General features: G+C 36.9%; 1 protein-coding gene across 13 annotated transcripts in view; it reads right to left on the bottom strand.

Annotated features, from left to right (window-relative positions):
- Nucleotides 1-25,662, bottom strand: part of UTRN (utrophin) — a 581,880-nt gene that overhangs the window by 206,824 nt on the left and 349,394 nt on the right. For 2 of the 13 annotated variants that reach the window (XM_065542894.1, XM_074037197.1), the window contains exon 1: nt 1,657-2,095. The exons of the other annotated variants lie outside the window; for them this stretch is intronic. In XM_065542894.1, coding sequence (XP_065398966.1) covers nt 1,657-1,707 — 51 coding nt within the window. In that variant the 5' untranslated portion in view covers nt 1,708-2,095. Of the gene's footprint in view, nt 1-1,656; nt 2,096-25,662 lie in introns of those variants that run through there. 13 annotated transcript variants of the gene reach the window in all.

The raw sequence follows: 25,662 nt of genomic DNA, 5'->3' as shown, positions 1-25,662 counted from the left end.
AAGAAATATTTAAATATTAAGGCTTGGGAGTTAAAAGGGGAAACATGCTAATATAACCAGAACTTCTAACTCTGCCAGTAAAATGGCTTGAAGGTGGAGGCAGGTCAGGAACCCCTGGTATCTGACCTAGGCTTTTAAGACTAATAGCAGCAATTACAATACAAAAGTCCAGCTATTGCCACAATTACTGCCTCTCAGGGGGTCTAAGTAATGAATCATTCATGTAACATATGCGCTATACCTTTTCAGGAAGAAACAGACAAATCTACACAAAACAAGCTAACAGACCTCTTTATGGTCATAAAGTTTGTCACCTGCTGTTACCAGCTGCCATAAGGAAGATATTCCTGGCTTTCTTCGCCCCTTCTAAGTGGAGAACAAGCTGAGGGAGAACCTCTTTTACTCTCAGGAATTCAGATGCTTAACGACATATTAAAGTGAGAGGTTGAAGTCCACCCTGTGTTACAATCCTTCCATTACAGTAGAGGTGCAGGCAGAGATTGGGAGAAACAACTACTGCCAGGAGGGAGCACCCACCAAGGAGGAGTTACATTCTTCTCTCTCCACACTCATCACACCAAAACGTTCCTGTCATCAAAAGGCAAGCAATGACTGCAATTGTTTTGGAAAAGCTTCCAAACTTTTCAGATGGCATAATACTGCATCTTTTCCCTCTGGCAATTGTGGTTTGTAAGAAAAAGCCCATTATTCTTTTAATGACTCAATCCATTCTTGCTTCTGCAGTATTTGTACTTGCAATGAACCACGGGGCATTCACGGTAAAAGCCACTGAGCACAGCTTTTTAAATATTAATCATTGACTTACATACCAACGGAGGGAGGACTTCACCCCTTTCTGCCTTTCCTTTTCTTTAAAGACTGGAAATTGGAAGAAGATTGGTGCTTGGCATCCAAAGGCTAAAGAGAGCAGGAGTGCACACATGCATGTGGAGGTTTTCTGTTTTAACTATAAATGTAAGGTAGTATTTGGCAGGCTAGACTCCATCTAGAGTGTGCCAGGAGCCTTCCTATGGAAAAAAGAGCTACATGCACATTTAATAATCCAAGCATTAAAGCTTCACAGTGCATGCAAGCACTCTATGTTTAAAACAGACACGCTCAGATAAAAAGCCTGAGGTCAGATGTGCCACTGTCACTGTGAAGCGACTTCTGCCACCCAGAGCTGAGTCTCCAGGCAGAGGGCTGTGCAGGGCAGTGCACGGCAGGCAGGGGCTGGACAGATAAACCTGAGGGGTATGGAGAACAGAACCCATGCCTACGAAGTCAGACTTTGGCACCAATACCCAGTGTTTGTTGCTGGTTTTTTATTTTATTCTCATTTTATTTTATTTTTTTTCCTCCAAAGAAGTTTCAGTTAAATTACCAGCTGACTTGAGTACAAAGAGTTTCTTCTGATGTGGAATTCTAAAAGTGACAGGCATCATGAGAAGCCCTCCTGACGAAAGGAAATAATTGCTAATTAGCCCTTTACTTGAAAAGCATATTTAAAGGAGAGAGCAAAATCAAATATTCTTTATAAATTACACTAAACCACCAAAGAGTCAACAGAATAGCTGTTATCTAAATGTGTAGTGAAAAATAAAAGGCAAGAAAGAAAGGAAAAAAGTACATTCATGAAGTTTGCTTTCTGCATACCTTTTCAAATTTTGTCAGCAGTTCCCGTAAGTTGAAGTTCAGACCAATCATTGTCCAGTAGCCCTTGAAGCCTACATCTTTCTGGCAAACTTCCTTCAGACAACAGCGTTTAACTTCTAAACACCGTATCTTTTCTGGCTATACTTTAAAATCCTTTGTAAAATCCTTTACAAGCCTTGCCCTTGAGCTATGGTCCATCAGCAGCGGCAGCAGCTTGCGCTGGGACATTTTAGCCACCCCACTGTGGGTCCGTTTTTTCATGGACTTCGGAGTTCGCAAGGAATAGACCTGCTTCTGTATTTCCTGGTAGCTGTGCTCCACGAGGCTGGCATGGTCTCCTCTTTCTCTGGGAAGCCCAGGATTCCCTTCTGCTCACCTCACTAATGACCTGCAGGCCACAACTGTTCTCTCCTGGGCCCCAAGCTTAGAGTTTGGTCTCAATTACACACAGCAAAAAAAGAAGCTATATCCTGGAAACTTGCATGAGAGAAGAAAAAAAAAAAAAAAAAGGCCAAGTATTACCAACTTCCTCCATTCAGACTGATTTCAGAATGAAAAAAAAAAAAAAAAAAATCCTGGGTAAAGAGCCAGTTTTCAAAGAGCATGACTTGTGTAGAGTTCGAAGGAGGAGTGTACTCTTAGCTGAAGAAACACCAAAACACAGGACAAGAGGCCACCGGTTCTCACTCTCCCAGACACCAGCAGCCTGGGTTGCTATGGTAACCACCAAGCTAGTTTCAGTCCATTTCCCTAGGTCAGCCTGGCCTAAGGGATGCTGTCAATGCAACAGAACTAAAGTTGTTTTAAAAGGTGTTCTGTCTGTCCAGAGAAAAGCTCTCGCAGTAAATCTCCTAGTCCCTTCTGCCGGCTTTGTGGCAGGGGAGAGTAGCCTCAGTGGGCTCTGGCAGCTCCCCTGGCTGATCTGACAGCAGTGTGGTAATCAACTTCTCTTTCCAGCAGTTGTTTATTATTTTAATCAGCATCCTCCCTTTCCACCACCCCTCACACAGTTTGAAGTGAAAGCTCACTCCCACTTCCTGGAGGCCTGCCTGCCCCAAAAGTCAGTTCTCTATCTCTTACATTGTCTCAATCTTGAATGGATCACAGGTTCCATGTTCCAGTTGGGAGCCAACCCATGAAAAGAAAGGGGAGTGAATGTACAAAACAGCACAAATCACAAAAGGAAATACGTGTTGATTAATTTTACTTTTCAAAAAGGTGTTAGCAGGAAACTGACGAAGAAAATACTTTTAAAGTGTTTTGATCTCTTTGATGCCACTGAAAGTCATACAGACTGTTTTCTTACAGGGAATTTACTTGTTTCTGACATAAAACTTAATGAGAGAAACTACTATACTCAAAATATAAGTAATAACTACATTGAATTTGTCTTCCATTTTGATGTTAAATTACTACTGACACTCAAAGAAATACCATCTTCCACAAAGTTTTAAGTGTCATCACTTTAAAAAAAAAAAACTCCAATCCAAATTATAAATTCTTTGTAGTGATATTATGGATATCATTCCAAGGCAAATGTGATTTTGCTTTTGCATTACATAGCTGTACAGTATACCAATAAAGTATAACAGAAATGTCCATTTGAAACACGTTTCTCTAGTTGTATGCAGAATTCCATCATAAAGATGCAGTGCTTATAATGGTGACACTATCACAAATAGAATAATGTAAATTTTAATACAAGTAAGTTTACTTTTTTGCATCAGGGCATAGACCAAAATGGGAGAAAACGCTGAAATTGGAATATGCATCTCCTAAAGGGCTAATGAGTTGCTTAAATATCAATACTGTTAGCACTCATTTAATCATGGGTAGTAAGAGATTCCATTTAACACCAGAAAAACTGAAAACCAATCAGGGAACAATATATAATATTGTTATTATTTTTTGGATTTGCAAATCATTTTTCTTTCCATTTCATTCCTAACTTATTTTCATCAGTATTTAAATAGCATGTGTTTTACATATGCCCATCTATACAAATTTTAACAAGCTTTTAAAATATTTTCATTATTTTTTCATAAAAACCTGCATGTCCCCAGGGGAAAAATGGCTTTATGAGCTTTCTAGCAGAACATGTTTCACCTCAACGCACATTTGATTTCAAAAACAAATGTGTTAATCTAATGGTTATTCAGAAATTCACAAGTAAAAATAATCTACAGTTTGGATCAAAACAGCACGGACACCGGCATGAAGACCAACCATCAGAACTGTGGTGAAGAAACTTACAGGGAAAGCGGCCACAGGGAACTTGGTGTGTAAAGACTCTAGGGCCACATGCTGAGATCTTTCAAGAGCAGCAAATAAACTTTTTACATAAATACAAGACAAAAGAAACCAGAAGCACCATCACCACCACCACCACCACACACACACACACACAAATAAATAAATAAAAGAGGGAGAGAAAAAGAACAATCTTTCTCAGCTGGGCAAACTTCCAGCTACCACCCAGGGTGCTGGATGGCTGGGATCAGAGACATGTGCAAACACGCCATTCCATTCCCCCATGCACAGATCAGAAGGGTAAATTAAACAAAAACTCTGTGGAACAACAGGGAATATCATAGTCTTTCTCTAAAGTAGACCCTTTTCTGTTTAAAGGGCTCTTACAACAAGACAAGAATGATATGTTATTATTAGAGCCCCAAATATCTTGTATGCACACCCAAGGCTAAACCCAAGGCATAAAGATGAGGGAAAAGAAAGAATATCCTTTGTATTAGGCCTTCTTCCCAAAAGATAAGAGCAAGGGAACTTTTATCAGCCTGGTAAGCACCTGGGTCCTGGACAGGAGAAGGGAACAAGAGTATGTTCTCCCATGGAATTCGAGAGTAGAATATCCAGAAGTTGTTGCCTCTGTATCAGCTACCTTCTTAGAACTGACATCCTCTGCTAAGGTAGAAACGAAGACACTTAACGAAAACTCCCTTATATACAGTTATACAGCAACAAAAACTAAGATATTGACAAATCTAGCTACGATGGCAGCCTCTTTTTTTTTTTTAGATGGAGTTTCACTCTTGTTGCCCAGGCTGGAGTGCAATGGCACGACCTCAGCTCACTGCAATCTCCACCTCCCCGGGTTCAAGCAGTTCTCCTGCCTCAGCCACCCGAGTAGCTGGGATTACAGGCATGCGCCACCACGCCCGGCCAATTTTGTATTTTTAGTAGAGACAGGGTTTCTGCATGTTCGTCAGGCTGGTCTCGAACTCCTAACCTCAGGTGATCCACCCGGCTCGGCCTTCCAAAGTGCTGGGATTACAGGCATAAGCCACTACACCCAGCTGATGGCAGCCTCTTTACAAGAAAGAGTAGAAAACTCAGTGGATCCATATTCAAAAATGGATCATCAAAAGAACATGGGATCATTCGAAAGAATTTTTTTTTTTTTAATTCTTGACTAGTTTTAATTACAGGGTAACTATACTCTCACGAAAACACAAGAAAGCAACTAAAAATGTTTTTTAAGTATTAAAGGCAAACAGATTATCCATGTAAATATCCAAAGTCATTCTGTGAAATTCAAATAGCTAAATATTTAATATACTACTCAAAAATATTGCACTCTTTGATAACTGATAGTTGCTTTAATAAAAGTGAGTTGCTTTAATAAAAGTGAGCACATTTCATCACGAATTTGTGGCTGATATCTACAAGATAGAGTGTACTTTCCATTACCCAGATGTAGTGGCCTGTGACGATAATCCCAGCTACTTGGGAGTCTGAGGTGGGAGAGTCACCTGAGCCCAAGAGGTCAAAGCTGCAGTTAGCCAAGATCATGCCACTTTGCACTCCAGCAGGGGCAACCAGAGTGGTGAGACCTTGTCTCAAAAAAAAAAAAAAAAAAAAAAAAAGAGTACTTTCTTAGTTTAAAGTCAGTACACAAAATATCATCTTGGTAATATACCTACATTTCCACAGTCCTTTTTTACCAACCAACTCTTTGATACACTATCACCTGTAATCTTGTAATTATTAAAACAAAAAATAGATGCCCAGTGAAAGCAATACATCACCAGAGAGACTTAATAAATTAGATGATGACATTTGAAGTAGTTGACATTTTCCCAATTTAAGCCAATGTGCAAATAAATTATTCACTAATCCTCAGTAGGTGGAATATGCTTGACACTACCAATCCCTATAACAGATCAACACTGAATAACCCAGGAATCTCTAGCTAAACAAACCATGTTTCAAACATAGACATAGAGTTTCATGAGAAAGCAAAAAGGTTCCAGAACCACAGAGAAGCACAGGAAAATTCAACAATGGACTCAATAAAATCTATATCTAAATTGCTCAATAAAAACCACATTCCAATGCCAAAATGAAGAGAGCTATGTGTATGGCTTTGCCAATAACTTTCAAAGGGTAGGACAATTTACAAACTTTTTGTACTTAAAAACTATATTTCATACAATTTGTTAAAAGATGACCTATTTAGTAATTTTATTAAGGCAATAAAATATTCTTTATGGTTCAGGGAAATAAGAACTTTACATCTTACTCCTATAGTGGATCTTAAGGCACCCTTCCCACTAAACACAATTTTTAAAACTGTAAAGATGAAATATGTTTTCTATGTAAATTCTAACAGGTTTCTCTTTATATTGGTGAATACAAAGGACAAAAAGAAAAGAAAAGCTTCTTAGGAGTCTCTAAAGTGAAGCATATGGAAGGTCAATAGGTGATTACACATAAATTGCTACATCATGGCTTATTCATTACTAAAATGAGGAGCTTCTGGCATGGGGAGAAAAGTTTATTTGTTGTAAGCCCATTCTGACTTAAAAAAAGATCCAGCTTATTTCTTGTGAAAGAAATATACACAATTATCCTTTTTATAACCCTTCTAACTTGGGATTTATAACTCAAAAATAAAATAGCTTCAAGACCCTAATTGTGATCTGAGTTTTCAACTCATTGTCTTCTACCACTGAAGTTCCATTAGGGAGAGATCACTCCATACATTTCGGCTTTCAAATCAACACCAGCCAGCAGCGAAGTGTGTCAGCTGGTAGCTATTTAAGGTAATATACAGCCCTAAGGGGCAAAAAGTTCAGTCTAAGGATAGAGGCCTGAGTCCCCTGATGAAAGGGAAAACTCTCCTTTTATCCCAGGAAGTTCAGGCACTATGCTTTGTACACAAAGAATTATTTTTAATGTTTGTCTCTTCAATATAATGCCATCTACTTTGATAATTTTACAGGTTGTCATAGAGAAATAAAAATTAGGATTCATAAGAAAAAGATTCAATACTTAGTATATTTTCTATAACACATAACCAGAAGATTCCAACAGACATTTAAAGAGGCACAAAGAGCTTTTTCTTCTTCAGGGGAATGGGTGGGTGGGGTACGGGTTCAGGAGGAGAAATACCAGCTGATTTGCTTCTGAATTAGCCAACCAGATGCTGGAGTCAGCCTTCAGCAACCTTCTAAATATTTAATAATTCAGACAGCACTTTATTAGGTGACTAAAAATAATGCCAAGACAAGTTAATGCTTCCAAACCATATACTTCCTAAAAAATTTGCAGCATCAGACAAGAGGGAAACAATCTCAGGAGGCCAAGTCTCAAATTCCAGATGTCTACTGACAAGCCTGTAGGATATGCAACTAAATCCACAGGGCTCTGGGAAGAAGGCTTTTAAAGGTTTTCAAAAGGTTTCATCAAGGTTTCTCCAGTTTTTTTCAGCTATGCAGATTTAGAAAATTAAAATACAAATTTTAATAACAGCAACTAAAATGTCAAAACAAATCAAAATTGAAAGCGCTGTTTTCAGTCACAGGTAAAAAACTGGTACTTTCCCCAGGAGGGCATTGTTCCTATAATCTGAATACATATTTAAGGAACTGAACAGTGGGCAAACACAGAGGAAGTTCAAACTAACCCCATGCAATCAGCTATATTTTTGTGTATAATACTAAGCAGTGGGATTTCTCTCATGCTTGGAAGCTAATCCATTCATTGTGGAGTTACTGCTTCAACTCTGAACCAAGTCCCTGTCATCTTCTTACTTAGGAACCCATTCTGGATTCTCTGCAAAATCACACTCTAAACCTACTTCAACTCCCTAATCATGATCCATCTTCACTAATATCACCAATAACCAGTCAATACTTAACCACATGAACCACTCACACTTACAAGTATGGTTTCTCACAAAAAGTCATACACCACAATCATCCTTTTTATTCCCCTCTAGTCATATTTACTTTCTGTACCTTTATCTCTCTTCCTTCAGATGTTTGCTCTGTGCAATGAGTTCTACATAGACAGGTAACACAATGTATTATGCAGCTTACATGGAAATCAGTAGGCTGACTACAAAATGAAGATTTCCTTTATGTTAAGCCATTACATTTCCTAGAGATTATTAGAATCTGCCAAATTTGAGGGTAGGGGATAATTTAACAATGCCCATCAAATATTAAAATGCATATAACCTTTAACTCAGAAATTCTATCACTAGGAATTTGCAAACATGTGTATAGACATATGTACAAGGATGCTCAATAAGTCCTACTTGACTTATTGAGCTGAAAACAATCTTTATGTCCATGAAAAGGTAACTGGGCAAATAAGTTATGGCAGACTCACATAATGAAATGCTGTGCAACTATGGAAAAGAGGGAGATAATTTCTTTTTTCTTTTTTTTTGAGACGGAGTCTCGCTCTGTCGCCCAGGCTGGAGTGCGGTGGCGTGACCTCTGCTCACTGCAAGCTCCACTTCCCGGGTTCACAGCATTCTCCTGTCTCAGCCTCCCAAGTAGCTGGGACTACAGGCGCCCACCACCACGCCCCGCTAATTTTTTCTATTTTTTAGTAGAGACGGGGTTTCACTGTGTTATCCAGGATGGTCTTGATCTCCTGACCTCATGATTTGCCCGCCTCGGCGTCCCAAAGTGCTGGGATTGCAGGTGTGAGCCACTGCACCCAACCAAGAGGGAGACAATTTCTAAGAGCAAATAATCTCTACTATGTATGCAAATGCATATCCTATGTATATGCCTAAAAGGGTGGGAGTGATATAGTTATGTAGTTATGTCCAGGTACAATCTATGAGGTATAGATAATATTTCTGTGAAGATCTATAATATAGCAATAGTGACGACCTCCGAGGGAGGGACTGGAGAGCTGAGTGTCTAGAATGGAACATTTCAATGTTAAATCTTTTATACTGTGTGAAAATTTCACCGCAGCCTGTGTTACTATTTTCACACAAAATTAAATCAATAGATGGAAAATACCCAAGTAAAACACATTTATCTTCCTGGGTAGATACCTATTCCAAAAAGGATGGCATCATTACATTTGAAAGCTAATGCTGCTGGAGACAATTATTTTTGCCTCTAAAAGTTTCAGAAGTTTTGACGTGCCAGATGGTCTAACACTCTACTAAACCAGCACTCAATAGAAACAAGCCTTCTGCAGCAGTGGGCTGGTCAATGGTAAGCTTTTCTCAAGGGACACATAGAACAAAGCCTTTTTGTTCTCATAAGTTACTTTATAACTAGTAACTCCTGCTTACTTAAAGGACAACTTTGTGTCTAAACAGGTATTATATAACTCAAGCTATTCTCTTCCCAAGGAAACGAGTATCCCTATTGTCATCTAATACTGTGATACTAGGGTCTAAAGTTTTTTGGAATGTTTATAAAAATCCATTGTTAACACTTGAAAATGAATGTCTGGCCTGATTTGTCCAGGCAATGGAAGCATCGCTTTATTTTTCAAGTAGGTTTAAGTGATCCCACCTAGACTGTGGCAGAGTGAAAGCGCCAGAGTCTACTAGTGTCTAAAGAGATGCTGCAATACGAAGAGCACCTTCGTTCATGGATCTAAATTGCAGAAGTGAAAAAGAAAATTATAATTTAATCATGAGGGCAGGTCTTTCCTGTGATGTTCTTGTGATAGTGATTAAGTCTTATTCCCTGGACCCTGCTTGTCAGGTTCAGAGACAGAAGGCTTTATGTGCCATGAAGGTTACTGTAACAAAATACTAAAAGAAATGAACCTCCACAGGTGAAGCACCATCTGAGACTGACATCAGCCATGTTCTTGTTTAGGGATAAGTTAAGCCACAGTAGGAGGGACTTTGCAATGTCTGGTCATCTCAAGCTTTGCATTTGAAATTGCTAAACCAAGGAATTTAAAGTACAATTTCCATCTAGAATTTGATCTGGAGATTGTTTTAACTTTAAAATCGGAATACAGAACAATTAGGAAGTAATAGAGCCTTTACAAGTACAACACCGTGGGGACTCAGGGAAAAGGGTGGGAGGGAGGTGAGGGATAAAAGACTACACACTAGATACAGCGTACACTGCTCGGATGATGGGTGCACCAGAATCTCAGAAATCCCCACTAAAGAACTTATTCATGTAGCCAAACACCACTTGTCCCCCAAAAACCTATTGAAATAAAATATTGTAAAGAAAATAAAAAGGCAAGACAAAAACTGGAAGAAGATATTTGCAACACGCAAATTTACAACACTACACATTGGTATAGAAAAGACTATATATAGTTCAGGATGATAAGAACTTAAGTCATCAGAACATAACTTCCTCACTAAAAATTGAGTCAGATCATTCTACTACCATGATAGTCTGAAAAGCAATAAAGAAAACTTTTTAATCGTATGAGAAAATATTCATTGATGTTACATGTAAACTAGATGACTTATCTGTATTATTTCATCCTGGCCCTATAATATATATTTCATGGGATAAATAAGAAAGAATAACACTCTTGAAATCAAAAGACCTTGTCATGATTTCCTTTATGACACTTATCTAGCTGCTTGACCCTGGAACTCTTGTCTGAACCTTGATTTTTCTGTGTAGAATGTTCCTCTAACAATTGAGCAAACACTCTTATCAAGAAAGACATTGACTAGTACTACATAATTGTGCATTTGTTTCAACAAAAATTTATTGAGAGTTAGATAGTTTTAGTTACAGGACAATTAAGACTTTCTTATTATTATATGTATACCAGGAATACCGGCATTGACTTTTTCAGAGGTGAGGGTTCCACCAGTTTTCATATATTTCAAAAAAAATTGATAAAAACTCTAAAAATATATTATTATAGTATACTGTTTATGTTGGTTTAACAGCAAAAAACATGATTACTTTTGCACAAACCTAATATTTTGAGAGAAGCTGAGTGTATGATATTTTAAAATATTTCTTCATTTTTTACTACAATGAAAACTTGTTAAGAGTTAACACTATTATTAACAAAAATTTAAAATAAAATATAAACAGATTACATGAAAATTTATCAATGACCAGTAATTATTATTATTGTTGTTGTTATTATTATTATTTGAGACAGAGCGAGACTCTGTCACCCAGGCTGGAGTGCAGTGGTATGATCTGGGCTCACTGCAACCTCTGCCTCCTGGGTTCAAGCAATTCTCCTGCCTCAGCCTCCTGAGTAGCTGGGATTACAGGCTTGTGCCACCATACACAGCTAACTTTTGTATTTTTAGTACAGACGGGGTTTCACCATGTTGGCCAGGCTGGTCTCGAACCCTTGACCTCATAATCCGCCCACCTTGGCCTCCTAAAGTGCTGGGATTACAGGTGTGAGCCACCGCGCCTGGCCTATGACCAGTAATTATTAAAAGCCACATTGAATAATAAAATATTCATCACATCAGTGAAGCCATTCCTAAAATAGCAATGCTACTTTTATTATGAATGCTAAATAGCAATGCTATTTTATTCATTGATGTAGCCCCAGAAATTATAACAGTCTGTAACATATAGTAGACAATGAAAAATCATTATTGAATTACTAAATTTTCTTATACATAACATCTCAAACAACTTTTAAACTTTAAAACAACTTGGAATCACCAATTAATATACCCACATATACACACTACTTAAATATCAAAATATCTTAATATTTTTTCATATTTATTGCTTCACTTCTCTTTCACCTCCTGATATGGTTTGACTGTGTCCCCACCCAAATCTCAACTTGAATTGTAGCTCCCATAATTCCCACGTGCTATGGGAGCGACTTGGTGGGAGGTAATTAAATCGTGAGGGTGGGTCCTTGCCATGCTGTTCTCGTGATAGTGAATAAGTCTGATGAGATCTGATGGTTTTATAAAGGGAAGTTCTTCTGTACAAGCTCTCTTGCCTGCCACCATGTAAGATGTGCCTTTGTTTCTCCTTTGCCTCCAGCCATTATTATGAGACCTCCACAGCCATGTGGAACTGTGAGTCCATTAAACCTTTTTTTTTTAAATAAGTTACCCAGTCTTGGGTATGTCTGTCTTTATCAGCAGCATGAAAATGAGCTAATACATCTCCTCATAGGATTTCTTCATGCCATAATTCCTGACTCCATTCTCTCTGTATTCTCAAGTTCTGTATGCTGCACAACAAATCTGAGCTCGAAAACTAATGAAAAAGTTACTTCTTTTAGCTCACCTTCTATTTCCTCATTAATGTTAGTATACTAGTAGTTAATTTAAAATCAAAATTAAATATGACAGTTTTTAGAACACTTATACAAAATGTTTATACCTGACAAGTTCTGTTTTTGCTTCATAGAAAACACTTAACATTTAAAAAAAGATTTAAAAAAAAAGAAGTTCCCTTTAAGTTCCTGGCTTACAGATTTAAAATTCAAACATTCGGCTGGGTGCGGTGGCTCAGACCTGTTATCACAGCACTTTGGGAGGCCGAGGTGGGCAGATCACGAGGTCAGTAGATCAAGACCATTCTGGCTAACATGGTGAAACCCCGTCTCTAGTAATAATACAGAAAAATTTAGCCAGGTGTGGTGGTGGGCACCTATAATCCCAGCTACTCGGGAGGCTGAGGCAGGAGAATGGCATGAACCTGGGAGGCAGAGTTTGCAGTGAGCCGAGATTGTGCCACTGCACTCCAGCCTGGGTGACAGAGCAAGACTCCATCTCAAAAAAAAAATAAATAAATAAATAAAATAAAATGAAATTCAAACATTCTTTATATTATCATATCATTCCCTGTTTAAATTAAAACAAAGTAAAATTCAAACATTCTTTATATTATCATATCATTACCTGTTTCTTTAATGATTCTCCATATTCCAACCCCAAAATAACTAAACTGTGATCCAGTGCTTCCAACAGAACTTTCTGTGATAATGAAAATATTCCATCTTTGTGTTGTTCAATAGTAGGATGGCTATTAAACATCTGAAATGTGGTTAATGATGTGACTGGGGAAATAACATTTGATTTTAATTTTAATTCATTCAAATGTAAATAGTCACGTACAACTAGCGGCAATGGTATTGGAGAATGCAGCCCTAATTCCTAACTTTCAAGGTGCCACAATACAGCCTTATCCTACATACCAGGCATCATTCCTACAATGTTCTAAACAACAGACTTTCCTAGCATGCCCTGATGCACTTTGTACTTTTTCTCTGTTGACAGGATTCTATTTTCTTAAATAATATCCTCCTCATGGTTTTTTTTCATCTATTCAAATTTTACCCATCCATTGAGGTCCAATTCAATTTCTACCTTCTACTCAAAGCCCTGCATTATAATCCTAATTCAACGATTTCCTATCCAAATCGGCCATCTCCATTATGCTGTACTGTTACCCTGTACCTTATTTACATGTTGCCTTGGCTTGTTTACAGGTTGTTTCGGCAATGTGCTTTCCCTTCCTTGTCACCCTAAGGGAGTTAAGTTTTTTGAGAGTTAAATAATTAAGAAAAAAGTTAAATTTATTTGTCCCTCAAATAACCTATAGAATCCTACACATAAAACCATTGCTCAATAAATACTTATTTGACAAGAGTAAAACAATGTGAATATATTAAAATGATTCACTCTGCATGTTTTGCCATAATAGAAGAGAAAGACATGATCTTGACAGACTTTTACACATTTACAAAGTTACCATAATAATCTCCAATTCAAATTGCAAGTCAAAAATTCTAGGGCTTGATTTTAATCCATCGTTCCATTTTCTAAGGATCCCAAGTTACCCTGCAGATCTGTACTCATTTTAACTCATAAATTTCCCCCAGGACAGAGAGGCTCCCGTCTTCCTGTAAATCATTCAAGCTTAACTTTATGATGGAAAACATTAATTTGATTGTATTTTTTGGGTCATACTTTAAATTTTAAAAGAAAGTGCTGCCCTCTTGTGAAATGAGGTAGAAGATTTATCATTTCCCACACTACAAAGGGATTAAAAGTTAAATTTTAACATTAAAACAAAAATAGAGTTTCTCTCAAAGTTGTAAATGTTTCCCCTGAGGTCTCTCCCCACTGTGCTTTTCTGCTCTGTCGGTGAATTTCCCAACCAAACGAGAAATGGATATTAGGGTAAACTGCTCGCCCTTGCACTATAATTGAAAGATAACGAATGAGTGGTATATATTCACTCTATTGGGAATGAAAGGCTGTAGTTTCTTTATATTACTGAAGGGATAAATGGGAACGAGAGCTAGTGAAGGAGAAGATGCATCAGTGACAACATGGGAAGACTCAAGTCAACTCACTGTCTGACCTTGGGCAAGAGGTTAACCCATATGTACTCTACTCTCTTAGCTATAAAGTGATTATTTCAGTAATATTCCAAACTGTGTAGAGTTGTGTTAATGTTAAGTGAGAAGTTTAGGTGACATAAATAGCATAGTGTTTATCATCACATAGTAAGTGCTTATTATAAGTCATTTAAACAATAGGGTCCCTAAGAAAATCTAACAACTGTAATATATGTGGTCCTTTATTCAGGCATTCACTATGTGGCACAGGTACTAGATACCATGAAAAAAATATATATATTAAGTATTATTTTGCAGGAGCTTCCATTCTGAACTATCCATGTGTGAAAGTTTTAGATACCAAAATGGAATAAATTATGTCAAACCCTAGCACATGGAGTTGGAAGGCCGTGAAGGGGGAGCCCTCACTCACAAATGCCTGTAAAGGCCTTATAGTAGACATTCCTGCATTTACTGCACATTTGCCTGTAACAGGACTTATAGCAAGGAAATTCCCCTAGACTGCAAAGCTCCAGATTAGCAGCTTGCACAAGGACACCTGTCTAGTAAGGATGTCTTTAACAATGATTTGTCGTCAACTCTTAGAGCAAGCCCTTGTAACCAATGATCTTTCTGGTTTAACAAACAGTTTATGACGACTTCTTCTCTTTGTCTTTAAAAGTCTCCCTTTGGTCCCAACCTTTTTGACGTGCCTGTGATTGGGCACAGCACACATTTTCTGGGTTGCAATCCTCTGCTATTTTCAAATAAACTCCTCTGCTCTGGAAAGCCTAAGTTTCTTTTTAGGTTAACACACAAAAATACATGAACAATTATTCCATAGTTTCATGAAGAACAAGTATGAGCAGATTCACAATTGACAGAAATGACCAGTATAAATCGTATGGGCTTTAAGGATCCTATAAAATATATCAGTTCACTCAAAACCTACTTGAGTGACAAACAGTGAATTATCTCAATTCTAAGGGTTCTAAGAACTAGACAGGAAAAAACAAATCCCAAACTGAGTATTATCCAATAGAGTTTTCTTTTTTTCCAGTGTGTGTTTTTTGGAATAAGATTTTGCTTTTACTCCTACCCTCTGTTTTGGAATTAGGATGAAGGGAGGATGAGAGATTGGCTGGACAAAATAGTATAGCAAGAGCAGACTGAGCTATTTTGACTATTTCTCTAACATCATTAACAAAACTTGAGTAACTCACACATTGGTTTTCATTTACCCACCACATTTGGTCTCACATGTAAATAGGTCCATTTACATAAGAATATTAGGAACAGGTGTGCCCATTTTAAAAGGTATTTAAAATGTAGAACATTCTTTGATTTTCGGTACACTGAGGGAGTTGTCTACATAAAGTAATCTTCAGAAAATTCTTCTGTAATGTAGGAGATCTTTTGTCAAATTAAAAGCCACCCCCTGATACATTTGCTTTCCCAGTTTGAATTTTTATGTGTGAGAGGTTTTCCTTACTTAGGAAAACCTCCCATTTCTTGATGGGTATTATGATAGGGAATAAAGGAATGTTAGCATGGTGAAGTGAAAAAAATGTCTCAAGGAGAGTATGGATCTTATATTTCCTTAATATAATATGTATTTTCTCTTTTTAAGCAAAATCTCTTTTTAAAAATAACCTGTAAGAATGGAGGAATGACAGTCATGTTGTTCTGTTATTCTAATTAGTTGCTTGTCTGTTCAAATAGCAGACAGCCACACAGAGGAACCTAGTAACATGTTGGTAAGCTAACTGTGGAAAAAAGTCTCCAATTAAATGCTAAGAAAGGAAATTAACATGCACACATTTTAAATTAAATAATGCTTTGACTTTACTGGAGTCAGGCAAAAGCAACGTTGACTCATCATACACTTAAGGGAATACTTCTAATAAATAAATCAAGTTTAAAAAGGTGGAAAAACATGCCTCAATAACTTTTCCAGCCAAATAGAACTGCATGACACTGTAACCACTAATTTTCTTAATCTTGTAGAGGGGGTAGAAGTCTGACAAAGTGAACTGTTAAGTAAGTATACAGTAAAATCGAAGGAGTAGACCTAGGCCTTGTTACCATTTATTTAATCAGGTAAAATAGAATCGGTTTAGTGACCCATATGAAAGATCAACAAGAAAAGGATTTCAAGTTCAGAGAATAAAAGAAATGAACCCCGAGAGTGTGTGCTAAATAATATGTTTTCAATAAAGGTGTGTTGATTCAATGTGATGGACCACTGAATACCATTTTGACATAAATTTTTTTAAAGAGTTGCTTTCTCCCCCACTCCAATTACAAGCAGCCAACTCTGCTCTGACCTCCCACTTTTTGCCAGTCAGAACCACGCTTTGAGGAGCCCATAATACTCGCATCACCAACACAGCTTTCTCCATACCTCCGGCCCCTTTTAAAATTTGTTCTCCTTGAGCCCCAACAGCCCCGTTATACAACACAGATTTCTTGATCATCACCTTTAAGGGTGTCTTCTCCAGCTCCTTTTATTTTTTCAGATTCTTATACGTTTCCTCTTAACCCTTCAGATTCTGTCTCTTGTTATTAATCAAAAAACTAACATCACCCATATATTTGCTACCTTGTTAATTTTGAAAAGTATCAATTTATGACGTGAATCCTTTTCCATTATTTGCCTAAATGTTTGTGTTTCTCTGTTCCTTCTAAATTGAACTAAGAGGAAAGCCCAAGGAATAATGCAGAAGTTATCTTTGAAGTCAGTAAGTTTAAAGACATCTTCAAAACAGAATACTTTATAACAAAACAGTATCTAAGGACTATAACTATTTTTAAAGGTACAATTCTATTGAACTGAATAAACAAAATTATTTTTGACAATTAAGGCAGACACAAATAATTCCTCAGAGTGTCCTCAAGAACAAAAATTACTTGGGAATAGAATCCAATTTAATCCCCGGCATGGATAAAACTCCAGGACTTTACAAAACTCTATGCTAATCTCAGCCTAAAATAAACAATAGAGGGACCAACTCACCACAACAAACAGTTTCTTGAGAATAGCAAGAAACTGCAATTTGGGTTATGCTTGCTATGGCTGACCACAGGTGCATGCAAAGAGGCTGAAGCAAGGGGAAGATTTGAAAGAAAAAAAGTCCACATGAACTGTTTTGAAACAAAGACCACCGGTTCCAGGAGCTTGTTACAGGAATCCACATTAGCTCATTGGTGAAAGCAGTTCTTGTTATGCAAATTTCCTTGTGCAAGCAGCTTATCTGGAATACTATGGTTCTGAGGAATTTCTTGGGATAAGTTCCATCGTAGGCATACATGTGTGAGCTCCCTTACTTCATGGCCTCCTGGCTCCATTTTGTTACTGCTTGACATAAACCACTCCATTTTGGTACTGGTAAGTCTTATATCAACTATATTCAAATTTATTATTACTCTTTAATGAAGTTGAGATAAAATTGGTTTCTCTGACAAACTAAGAATTACAAAATGATACCGTTTATTTTTTAGAAAAACACTGGAAAAATGTTACTAAAACACTGCCAGGGGAAAGCATATAAATTAGGCCCTAAAAATGTACGACTAATATATAGCCGAATATATAATTCCATATACTTTATATTTTATGATTATCATAATTATCTCCATTTTTAGAACTTCTTGAGATTATTATGATATTAACAGTTTGTAAAACTAAATCATATTACATGTGTAATAAAGTATTTATTTTTACTACTTAATGAGTCAGATAAAAAGCATTCATTTTGAATACCCTGGTATTTTATTCAAAAATGCTAATTCAGTTTAGAAAAGTATTGAACCTATGTATGAAGCTCTTATATTTTGCATGTCTGGATCCAAAATAACATGTAAGCATCAGCCATTTGAACAAATCAGGGAGACTTTTCCAATATTAATTTTAGAGTTAATTTAAAATGGCATAAGGGGAGAAAGATTAAGAATTTTTACTTAACAAGCATTTAGTTCTGTGTATAAGGTTTCTACATAGGTCTACATAGGGTTTTACTTTTCCTTCACATGTATTGATTTGCTTTAGCAATTGTGGATCCATGCCTCTTATTCACATATTTCCCTGCTTTGCAAAGGTAAATACAAATTAGTCATACATGACTCAACATTAAGAAGAAAAATTTCCCATTGGTTTTGCCTTTTTCAGGAAGATGACAAAAATAATTAACTGCATTACAAATGTGACATGACACAAACATCATGAACTCAATTGTGTAGGTAAAACAATTTTTAAAAACACATGTGCATATTTCTAGAAGAATATAGTGGTGCAATTATTGATCCGGTCTCAGGACCACCTCAGCAAAATTAACACTTTTTTTTTTTTTTTTTTTTCAGATGGTGTTTCATTCTTGTTGCCCAGGCTGGAGTGCAATGGCGTGGTCTGGGCTTATTGTAACCTCCACCTCCTGGGTTCATGTGATTCTGCTGCCTCAGCCTCCCAAGTAGCTGGGATTACAGGTGCCTGCCACCACACCCGGCTAATTTTTGTATTTTTAGTAGAGATGGGGTTTCATCATGTTGGCCAGGCTGGTCTTGAGCTCCTGACCTCAGGTGATCCACCTGCCATGGCCTCCCAAAGTGCTGGGATTACAGGCATGAACCACCGTACCCAGCCCAATTAACACAAATTTTTAACAAAACAAAATTATTTACAAAATAAACAAAAATCTGAACATCATAACTATCCAATACAACCTACTCTCTTACTGGAAAAAGTTAAACTCTTTTCTTCTTGTTTTACTCAAATGCAATATTTTAAACCTTAACTTACACTTTGGATATTTATAGTCTCCTTAAAATACATTAGTTTCCATTCCTCTCTGATAAACCAAAATCTAAACTTTCACCTTTAAAGTGGCCCTTACCAACTTCCATGACTCTTTCTCTAGTTTTAAAATAACCATTCACGTATGTTACTTTCTAGTCTCCATCATCTTCTGATAGAGACATGAGCTGTTGACTACCCAGAACCTTTAAGTTTAGCTTTGAACTTTTCTCTCATGCACCAATACGTTTTCCAGGACAATCTACTATAAAATAGTAGATACTACTATAAAATAGTAGCTATATAGATACTATAAAATAATAATAATAACTCCAGGAAAAATATCCTGAAGATCATGATGAAAGGAAGACTGAAAAAGAGGATTTGGGATTCTGATAGACTCCATGGAAAAGCAAAAAGTTTATGTAAACTCAGAAGGAACAAAAAAGTATTAAATTAGGCTCACGGTCAAAATTTCTCTGATTATGTAAAATCTATTTGAGAAGCACATCCAATAACACATTTTACAGACATAAATATAATCTACCCAGGGAAATCAATATTAAAAAAACCATACCAATATTTATTCCCTCAATTCTAGGGGAGATTATATATTCAAAATAAAACAACTACCCTACTGGAAAAGAAAATCTCCTCCTTGGGTTCGGAAGATTGTGTCACTGTTTTGTAATTTCCCCAAAATAAAGAAGGCATTTCAAATTAAATAGATAAGAAAACCTGACATTGTATAGTCCCCTGAGAGAGTAGAGGAGGTTCGCAGATTTGTGACATTTTATCTCTAGACGAACTCTCCTGTCACTAGTACAAAACAGGAGGAACGGAGCCATTTGCAGCACAACTTATCTGAACAAGGAGAAGGCAAGCAGAAAACTTCTCAAAAATTCCTCAAAATGTATTACTTTTGCCTCTTGGGATTAGAGTTAGGAAAACAAAAGATTGCAAACACACACACACAAAGATATTAAGGTGAGAATGAAATCAGATCAGCAGAAAATGAAAAAGAAATGGTTTGAAATAAGATCTAAATATGACTAGGGCAACTAAGACAAAAAATTAGGCTTTATACAATGAGCGTAATTTCTGTGGACCCATACTACATATTAAACCCACACCTGTTAATTTTTCTGGCTCATAATACTGGGTATTTATACAAGTAGTCTAAATTAAAGGAAAATTAGCCATAATAAAAAGAGAAGTACAGACCACACTTTTGCAGCTTTTTAACTGGGTCAAAATTGGCCAGTCCAAACACAGACAGTAATTAAGAAAATATCATCATCTTTTCAAAAAGGGACATACACTCTATGCCCCGTTTGAGATCTCATTAATTTGGAATAAGTTCTAGTCAAAGACAAACAGGTTTTACATACCATACTAGATTTTAATTATAGCTAAATATAGTTGCTAATTTTATATTCATGTAAACACTTGCATTGCCTTTGTCAAGATTCCTCAGCAATATTTCTGTGAACCGAAAAACATAAAGTCAACCAATCACTAATCAACTGCTTCATTCATGGCAATATTATTCGGGTCTTGAGTATTTTTTCCTTAATAACTGAGTTCTACCCAAATGAATTTTGAAAGCATAAGATAAACTCAAACTCTAAAAGTAGCATTTTGCTATCTTACTTAATATAAGCATGGCATCCAGAATCTATAATTACCTTAGGGCCAAGGAATCATTTCCATAATGGGTTATGTAAACCCAAAATAAAACTCTACATGCCCCTGCCAACCATCTGAATGGACCAATCCTCTCGACCAAGGGCATTCCAGAGTTAACCTGAAAAACTAGCTCAAGCCAAGATGGAAGAGGGGGTCAACATGCCTCATTATACCCCTCCAGCATTAACATCAACACAGACTTCAAGTTTGACATGAAACATCCGTAATCTGTTCTCTCTGAAGTCTGCTACTTGGAGGCTTCCTCTGAAGGATAAAACCTTAGTCTTCACAACCCCTTACTGTAACCCAGACATTCTTTTCTACTTTGAATAATCTTTCAACCAATTGACAATCAGAAAATTTTCAAATCTACCTATGACCTGGAAGCACCCGTCCCTCCATTTTGAGTTGTCCCACCCTTCCAGATCGAACCAATGTAAATCTTACATGTATTGACTGATGTATTATGTCTCCCTAAAATGTATAAAAGCAAGCTGTAACCCAACTACCTTGGGTACATGTCCTCAGGACCTCCTGAGGCTGTGTCATGGGTGCATCCTTAACCTTGGCAAAATAAACTTTCTAAACTAATTGAGAACTGTCTCAGATACTCTTGGGTTCAGAGTTATTATCATTGGTGAGAATGACTTAGGAACCCTAAGATACAATCTAGTGCACACTTTGTATTATTAATAACTGATCTTCCTCAATTCCAAAGGAAAAAAAACATTTTATTTCACTCTATTTACTTATTAATCTGAAATAAATACTCTTTGTTCAAGGACTTCTGGTCTTTCAATGAAACCGATAACCAAAAGACAGCTGGCATTAAAATCTATTTCAACTGCAAAAATTAAAAATTAGTATATTATAGATTTCAAAAACAATGATCACAGTTGAGAAGTAGTTCTTTTCAAAACATTTTAATTTATAGCATAAATATTGGGACCAAGTTGGCAGACTTTTATACAAACCCCTAATAATAACAGTTGTTAAAACAAGCTTTTACATAGCAATTTTCAGGAGACCAGAGCTTTGAACAAACAAATATAAACTGTACTCCTGATTATATACCTCCCTGCTCAGATCTGTAAGTTGTAAGATACTCTTTAAGGGATAAAAACTTAACACATTTTTTTCTTGCAATTTCTCAATAAGGTGTAAGTTCATGATCTTAGTATAGAAATATATAAATTAAATGTATGATACCAGCTGAGGAAGATGTAAAATAGAGTTTAGACACTGTAAAGCTTTTGGGGTTCTTTGGTATTATACTAAGGGATACACTTAATGTATCATGTTTAGGATTGGACTTTGGTTGTCCTCTCTAATCTACTCTTTACAATAATTCAATTCCATTTATAATATACTTGATAAGTATATTCTGATTTATCTTTGAGCATCTGACACAATGGGGAACTATATCTCATTAACATTAGATTCCACAACTTCTTATTGATATTAAGGTGGAGGGGGAGATGTTTCCATGATACGTCTTAGCTTCCTCTTATATCACAGAACTAACACATTTTCAAAAGATAATCCTTCCTCTATTTGACTATAACTATCATGATCCCTTGGTTTCTCTCTGTCTTTCTCACTCTCTCTCTCTCTCTCTCAATCTCTCTCTCTCTCTCACTCTCAAAACCAAAAACACTTTGTTCATTGAGCCATTTTTTGAAATCTTAATGTTGTCTGCATAATCTCTGGCACATGCTGGAGCCTTTCCTGGGAATAGCCTCCCTCTCTCCTGCCCCTGATAATGCCTCATGGCCCTATGGCCAGGATACTATCAATACATTCTTCAGAATTATCTGCAGATGCCCTTCCCTGGAAAGCCTGCTTTAGCATCTCAAAGCTTTGTTAATGCCCCTCTTCCACATAGAAACTCCCACAGCAACACCGTGCAGACAGCCCTAACACAACACAGATCACCTTGTCTGTTGATACAGCTTCATGATTCAAAAAAATGCTGAAAATAAAGGCAATAAGATGAGAAAAAAAAAAGTAAGAAGCAATAAGACTGTGCATTCATTGATTGATGGGGTGTGGAAAGGAATAGAAACAAAGTATTCGAGAATGATACCTAAATTTCTGGCTTGAGTAACTGAGCAAGATTAACAAACAAGGGAATATACTAAGGGAAACAGATTTGAGTTTTAAAGGGTCGGTTGAATCACAAACTTGTATGTCCTGTGAGCAGTTGCATATAATAGTTTAGAGCTCAGGAGACAGTTACGGGATGGAGACAAAGATTTGGGAGTCATTAGCAAACAGATCATTACAGAAGCCTGGGAATAGTACATCCAGTGAAAATGAAAGAGATTTAAAGACAGAAATCTGGAAAATCAGTTAAGCACGGAGCAAAGGAAAGTGAACAAAGAATTTTTTCTTTGTTTTTTTCACTTTTTAGTGAAAAAAAATGGCCAAATGTAGCAACAAAACTAAGAGTATATGATAAATCCAGAGGAGAGGACACTTCAAGGAGAGTATTGTCATTGTACAATGGACAGGAAGATGAAATTATGTAAAATTTAGGGAGAGGTAAGCAGTAAGGTCATCCATGATCTTGGCAATGCCCATGCTGTTGTCATTGATGCAGAACATCATTGCCTTCCTTTTCTTTTATTTTTATTATTTTATTTTATTTTTTAGAAACAAAGTCTCATTCTGTCCCTTAGGCTGGAGTGCAGTGGCAAGATCATAGCTCACTGCAGCCTTGAATTCCTGGGCAATCCTCCCACCTCGGCCACCCGAGTAGCTGGGACTACAGGCATGAGCCATGCCTGACTAATTTTTTTAAAAAGTGTCTTAGAGATGGGGGTCTCGTTATGTTGCTCATGCTGGTCTTGAATTCCTGGCCTCAAGCGATCCTCCCACCTCAGCCTCCTGAGTAGCCCCATTGCCTTCTAAAAGGATCATAAGCAATAACTACAACTTAATATATACCATTCTATCATACAAGAAAAAGAAAACACACATAAAGTACATGTGCAACTTCCAAAATTAATTTTAAATACCACTGGTGACTCAGAGCACCATTTAGTAACTTTGATTAATTGAAAATCAATTCTGATGCAATTTTCCAAACAGATATATCCCAGACCTAACTCTTTGCTAAGAAAACGGATGTTGTACTACTATGAAATTCTACATACAGTGACAAAGACAGACCTATGACAGACCTACGTTAAGTGACTTCTTGACTGTTAAACAAAATTTTTGAGTGTTAAACAAAATTTTTTGACTGTTAAACAAAATTTCGGACTGTTAAATAACAATTCTAGTGATTTACTACCTCCGAATCCCTATTTAAAGGAAGCATCCAGGCCCTAGAGATAAGCAGTCCCAAGAGTAACAAAACCAGTTTCACCACATTCAAAACAAAACACTGTGGTCTGAAAGAATGACAAAAAACATGAACTATTTTTTCTATTTAAATATATTTCAAAGAATAAAAACAGTGTGAATACATCAACAAGGATGACAGATGCGCAAGAGCTTGTCTTCCCAGTATAATGAGCACTGTTTTAAAGAAAAGTCCCCTGTACTTCAAAATTGTTTCAAATGTTTCAACTAGAAAATCATTAGTGGTTTTTTAAAACAGTGCTCTCATTAGATAAAAAGCTTTTCTGAGTTTATAAACTATATTAACCATTTGGAGTATTTCAGAATTAACTAACATGGTGGAAAAGAATATTTCCTAAATATTATCTTGCTATCTAGAGCTTCCAGACACTAAAGTTATACAAATACAGCGTAGTGTCTAACAATGTCTGATGCATAAGGTTAAATATATCTCTTCTATGAGCCGTAATTCCTGAATCTTCCTATTCACTCAAGTTGTTTAAAAGGCTCACATAAAGAAGCCATAATAAAACTTTTTTAAAAGATTTTTTTAAAAATTCAGAAAAAGAAGAAAATTAAATCAGAAAGCGGAGGCTATGGTAGCAACTATAATTGAGCACAGGGATCCCAGCAAGTATAAATGAGCCTGGAGCTCCCTGGCTGCCAAAGCAAACAGAAAAGCAGAAATTAGTTACATCATTAGCCAATGTCAATTAGGGTGGAGGGGAAAAGGCAAGATATTGAAACATATGCCATGTACAGAAAAACACCATTTCTTTTTTTTTTTTTTAAACAACGTGCATGTGAATACAAGTGCTTGTATATACATACATAAAATGTTCTGGAAAGCTGTATAAGAAACAGTGGTTATTCTGGGTGTGGTACTTAGGAAGTGAAGAACCACAGGGCAGGAGATATTTCATGTTATAACATCTATATACTACTACAGTTGCTCTTTCAAGAAACGTGCATTATTTCATAGTGTAAACGTCTATATTAGATTTATATATAGTTTATATTAAACTATAATTTTATTTTATAATTTAGAAGTATAAATGAATGTAAAATAATAAAGAAGATAGTACAGGGCAGAGTAATCTAAGGGCCACATAACTACATTAGATTCTGAACATCACAATATGATAGAAATCAAGAAGCACTTGACTGGGTGCAGTGGCTCATGCCTGTAATCTCAGCACTTTGGAGGGATGAGGCAGTTAGATGGCTTGAGCTCAGGAGTTTGGGAGCAGCCTGGCCACATGGCAAGACCCTGTCTCTACCAAAAATACAAGAAATTAGCCAGGTGTGGTGGCATGCACCTGTGGTCTCAGCTGCTTGGGAGGCTGAGGCAGGAGAATAGCCTGAGCCTATACAGCAGAGGTTGCAGTGAGCCAAGATCACACCACTGTACTTGAGGCTGGGTGTCAAGGAAGACTCGGTCAGAAGGAGAGGAGAGGAGAGGGGAGGGGAGCGGAGGGGAGGGGAGGGGAGTGGAAGGGAGGGGAGGTGAGCCGGGAAAGGAAAGGAGAAAGGGAAAGGAAAGGAAAGGAAAGGAAGAAAGAAAAGAAGGAAAGAGGAAGGAAGGAAGGAAGGAAGGAAGGAAGGAAGGAAGGAAGGAAGGAAGGAAG

Source organism: Macaca fascicularis, chromosome 4 (genome assembly GCF_037993035.2).
Source record: "Macaca fascicularis isolate 582-1 chromosome 4, T2T-MFA8v1.1".
NCBI classification, from domain to species: domain Eukaryota; kingdom Metazoa; phylum Chordata; class Mammalia; order Primates; family Cercopithecidae; genus Macaca; species Macaca fascicularis.
This window is presented reverse-complemented; position numbering and strand designations above follow the sequence as displayed.